Genomic DNA, 1,496 nt, shown 5'->3' with positions numbered 1-1,496 from the left:
ATTCATCGATTAACTCTACGATTCATCGATTTATTTCAGACCCACGCAGGAAAGGGAGTTGGTCGAAAGGTAATTCAAAATCAACGATGCCCGCGAAATGTTCTAGACAAGGAGAATAGCTTCCTCACAAAATACACAAGAGCTTGCAGGATCCAGTGGTATTTAAGATGATTTTTATATATTGGAGATCCAGAAGAGTTTAGCAGCTTCACTGCCCTATCGATTATGATCGATGTGGAACGTGGACATTGAGTCTCTGGGACCTTGATCTTGTGTATTGAGGTAATTTTGTCATTCGTCACAATATCGGCGCTCACCATTTTGGGGCTCTGTGCTAGATTTATTCGCCATCCTCCACTGGGTGGCATTTCCGGTAATGCATGTTAAGTAGGCTCTTGTACCGGTACACCTTGGTGCAGATTGTACAAGGGAATTGGATTCCGCTGTGTGATATTTCATGTGTTTTTTTCGCGCCAAGAGACTTGAATCGCTTTGGACACTGGCTACAAGCGTAGGGAGTGTTGGTAGAGTGTACCTTTCCATGTTCTTTAAGCGTTTTCCTGTGACAGCATAATCAAATGACATTAAACAGAGACGAGAAAATACGCTGGATTCCTTCAGGGTTCGCTCGTGCTTACCGATCTTTGAACTTCTTTTGGCAAATCTGGCATTCATATTTCCACTCGGCGATATGCACTCGCTTGATATGCTCTAGGCGGCTGGAAGCATGGTTGAATATTTTAAGGCAGGTTTCACACTGATACTGCTCACCGATATTGTGGTGGGTTCGCTGTAGGGATAGAATTAAAGATTGCAAATGTGGTTGCATTACGGAACAGCTGGTGCTATACGGCCTTCACATACCATGTGCGATTTGTAGGCGTTGTCTGTGGTGAACCCTTTTCCACAAGGTTCACAAGATTTGATGACTACTTTCTCGTGTACCGTACGCACATGTCTTACCAGGTTAGTCCGATTAACCATCTGTACGGGGCAGTGTGGGCATTGCAGCATGTTTTCCTTGGTATGCGATCGTGTGTGATCGATCATATTGTATACTTGTGCACCACAAATACCGCATAATCGTTTTCTGTATTTTCGGGATCTAGTAACTTGAACTTCTTTGCTGGCCCCAATCCGTTCTATTGATTTCATCCTTCTTCGATTCGATGCAGTGGCAGCTCTTTTCGAATTCATTGGTTTCCCTTTTGATGTGAAGATGTTCGTAAGGACATCTGTAATATCTTCAGCGCTGCTGTTTTCATCTTCACATTCTTTCTGTCCGTTAGTTCGTTTATCAAACGGTTCTATAGATTCTTCCATAGGTAATACCGGATCATCGTGTGATTTATAGGTGTTTTCATTGTCCAGTTCGTTTGGTTTAACTATTTCGATCTTCAGAGGGTCGTTCTTTACGCATGTCGCGTCCTCCAGATTCTCTTCCGCAATATCGGATGAGCGAAGTTTGTCGATGGTATGACCGAAAAGCTGCAAAA

At 43.3% G+C, this 1,496-nt stretch overlaps 1 protein-coding gene across 1 annotated transcript in view; it reads right to left on the bottom strand.

Moving 5' to 3' along the window:
- Window positions 1–16: 16 nt before the first annotated feature.
- Window positions 17–1,496, bottom strand: part of LOC126575989 (zinc finger protein 391-like) — a 1,829-nt gene continuing 349 nt past the window's right edge. The window contains exons 2-4 of the mRNA XM_050237035.1: window positions 865–1,496; window positions 639–790; window positions 17–560 (exon numbers count right to left, since the gene is read on the bottom strand). The exon at window positions 865–1,496 is cut by the window's right edge and continues 106 nt beyond it. Coding sequence (XP_050092992.1) covers window positions 341–560; window positions 639–790; window positions 865–1,496 — 1,004 coding nt within the window. The 3' untranslated portion in view covers window positions 17–340. The remainder of the gene's footprint in view (window positions 561–638; window positions 791–864) is intronic.

The sequence above is a fragment of the Anopheles aquasalis genome, chromosome 3 (genome assembly GCF_943734665.1).
Source record: "Anopheles aquasalis chromosome 3, idAnoAquaMG_Q_19, whole genome shotgun sequence".
Taxonomy (NCBI): domain Eukaryota; kingdom Metazoa; phylum Arthropoda; class Insecta; order Diptera; family Culicidae; genus Anopheles; species Anopheles aquasalis.
This window is presented reverse-complemented; position numbering and strand designations above follow the sequence as displayed.